At 40.7% G+C, this 2,664-nt stretch overlaps 1 protein-coding gene and 1 long non-coding RNA gene across 11 annotated transcripts in view; one reads left to right on the forward strand and one right to left on the reverse strand.

Annotated features, from left to right (window-relative positions):
* tns2a (tensin 2a) overlaps window positions 1-1,107 on the forward strand; it is a 62,664-nt gene extending 61,557 nt beyond the window's left edge. For all 10 annotated transcript variants that reach the window (XM_032519759.1, XM_032519766.1, XM_032519761.1 and 7 more), the window contains one exon: window positions 378-1,107. In XM_032519759.1, the coding sequence (XP_032375650.1) occupies window positions 378-516 (139 nt within the window). In that variant the 3' untranslated portion in view covers window positions 517-1,107. The remainder of the gene's footprint in view (window positions 1-377) is intronic.
* The window catches only part of LOC116691903 (uncharacterized), a 15,451-nt gene that overhangs the window by 11,731 nt on the left and 1,056 nt on the right, over window positions 1-2,664 (reverse strand). The window lies entirely within an intron of this gene.

The following is a 2,664-nucleotide window of genomic DNA, read 5'->3' on the forward strand; positions in this document are numbered from 1 at the left end:
GAGCTCAACACACAGGGTGAAAAGAAGAGCTGCAGAAATGTGCGGTACAACAAAAATAGGGTGTTTTCTGAAAATTAAACCATGTAAACCAATTCTGCTACAACCTCTAAATACAATCATGAACCTGAAAATTAGCATAATATGAGCACTTTGAATCATAAACACAGGAGAGAGAACTATTTAGATCAGACTTAAAAAATGGATCACCAGAATTTAGTTTCTTCCTTTTGCCTTGTCAGGGCTTCCGTACTGAAGGCGGTTACTGCACTAGACAAACTCTAAATATTTGCGCAATGCCCTCCTTTTCACTTCCTCTCCTGCTCAGTAACTTGTTTCCTCACACCCTCCCTCTCTTCCTCAACCCTTCCCCTTCTCAGGGTGTTTGGTTTCGTTGCCAAGAAGCCGGGCAGCTTGGCAGAGAACGTTTGCCACCTGTTTGCCGAGTTGGACCCCGAACAACCTGCCTCTGCCATCGTCAACTTCATCAACAAGGTCATGTTGTCACAGCGCCGATAGAGGGGCGGCACAGAGACGAAACCAAAACACAGCAGTGGCACGCAGCATTTAGAACTGACAAGGGTTACCTGTACAGTAACGGCCCGGCGCCACAACACTAATGCCATCTTGGGCCAACAGTTGTTGGAAAGACGTTATGAAGGCAGTTGAAAATCTTAGTCCATGATGGTTGTTCGTGAGTTCATTTTCCACACTGCCTGCTCTTGAATATCCTTTTCCTAAAGGGTCGGTTCACAACATGACACAACTAGGAGTGCACGAGTCAGTAAATGTCACGATTGGATTTTTAGGCTCAAGATTTGATTCAAAAATCAATTTTTGATCCAAAAATGATTCTCAAAAGAAAAAAGAAAAAAAACGATTCACAGGATGTAGTTACTTTTCCCATGTGGTAGTATACACGCCATTACAAAACAAAAACATGAATCGATCTTGAATCCATGGCGACGAATCAAGACACGAATGTGAATCGATTTTTTTTTTTTTTTTTGCACACCCCTAAACACTACATTTCAATTTTTACAACATGGTAAAGTATTGTTGGATGAAAAGAGACAAAACACTGTGTTGAAACAAAGCCATGATGTGTAGTTAACAACTGGGAGGAAACTTGCTCAATCCACAGTGACTTTCCCAAGAACAGAACAATCATCTACATCTACCCGGGGCCTGTGTCATGAGCAATGATTGCCAGGTTGTCTAGTTATCTATAAATCATAACTCAGGTTTTCTGGTATCATGTAGCTGGCTCACTTTTGAGCAGGGCAGATCCCCATGGTAACCTTTAGTTGAGAGGATCGGATCAGGAACGTGGAATCATTCCTCCAGGATGCTGTCATGGACAACAAGCACTGACAATAAAGTGTCATGTAGTAAACAATGCATCAGTACAGTCACTTTGCCTACACCATGATACTTATGTCAGAGATAGAGAAACGTTGTGTTAAAAAACCCCGACTTTTAGTAGTTTACCGCAACGACAGACATATTTGATAAAAATACTATAGACACGCATATTTATTGCACACACCAAAGCTCAGAAAATGATGAATTCAACATTCTGGTGAATTAGATCACCTATCAAGCATTAGTTTCTCTTCTTTTCTGCACATACTGTCTTATTTACTTTAAAATATTACTTTTTCACAATGCATTGCTCATCACGAGACAAAAACGGCACCATCATTTGACTATGTCGAATTAAAGGATTACCAGTTTTATTTCTGTACTCGTGCACAACAGTCGTGCTGTATCTAACAACTCCCACACTAGTAACCGCCCACGTGTGAATATATTTGATCTTATCAGTGGTGAAAAACAACATTTTTGCTGTTGCAATACCCCGCCCAATTACCGTGTGGGTATTTCCATTTCATTTTATGTCATATCAAAGGCCCTGGAAACACATATTCTTAAATCAGCTTCGGACTGAGTAACGGGGATCACACAGGAACATCCAAGTTTAGGGTATTTCTGTTTTTCTCACCAATTCGAAAGGGTCAACAGTTGGTGGATTATATGGTGTCTGGGAATGAAATCTGACCGAACCACACTCGCACATGTAGACCGGAGTTGTAAAGTGAGTGCTAAACTTTCAATACAGAATATAGATATAGATGGTAAAATATGACCACTGCTTTTGTCATGAAGGATTATTGTTTTTGAATGAGAATTACTCATGAATTTGAAGAAAAGTTTCCAGCGGCTTTGAGTCCTCAACCCATGGTTCTGATTATATACAACAGCTTTATGATACCAGTTATCTTTGTGAAACAGGCCCCTCATTAAATCCAACTTTTTATCATCTGTGTCAGACTGGTTTTCAGTGGAGCAATGAAAGAATTGCCAAGGGCAGCTTTAAAGCTTTAGTGCGTAACTTGTTGATATTAATGAACGGCCGTTACATTCAAGCCTTCGCCGAATAAGTGAATTAAGACTCAGCTCCCCACAACTCTCTCTGTATTTCTGAGCATGGCTGTGTTCAGAAACTGGTGTTATCCAGCGACATTCGAGTGAAGATAATTACCTCATCTGAAGAGTCCATCGTGTTTTTTTTTTTTAACCCTCCGTGTCCTTCTTGGCGATTACGGAAGGCTTGTGTCACCTGGATGCAACAACAGTGGTGTCGTTATTACTAGAATTCCTCAA

This window comes from Etheostoma spectabile, chromosome 7, assembly GCF_008692095.1.
Source record: "Etheostoma spectabile isolate EspeVRDwgs_2016 chromosome 7, UIUC_Espe_1.0, whole genome shotgun sequence".
In the NCBI taxonomy this organism is placed as follows: Eukaryota; Metazoa; Chordata; class Actinopteri; order Perciformes; family Percidae; genus Etheostoma; species Etheostoma spectabile.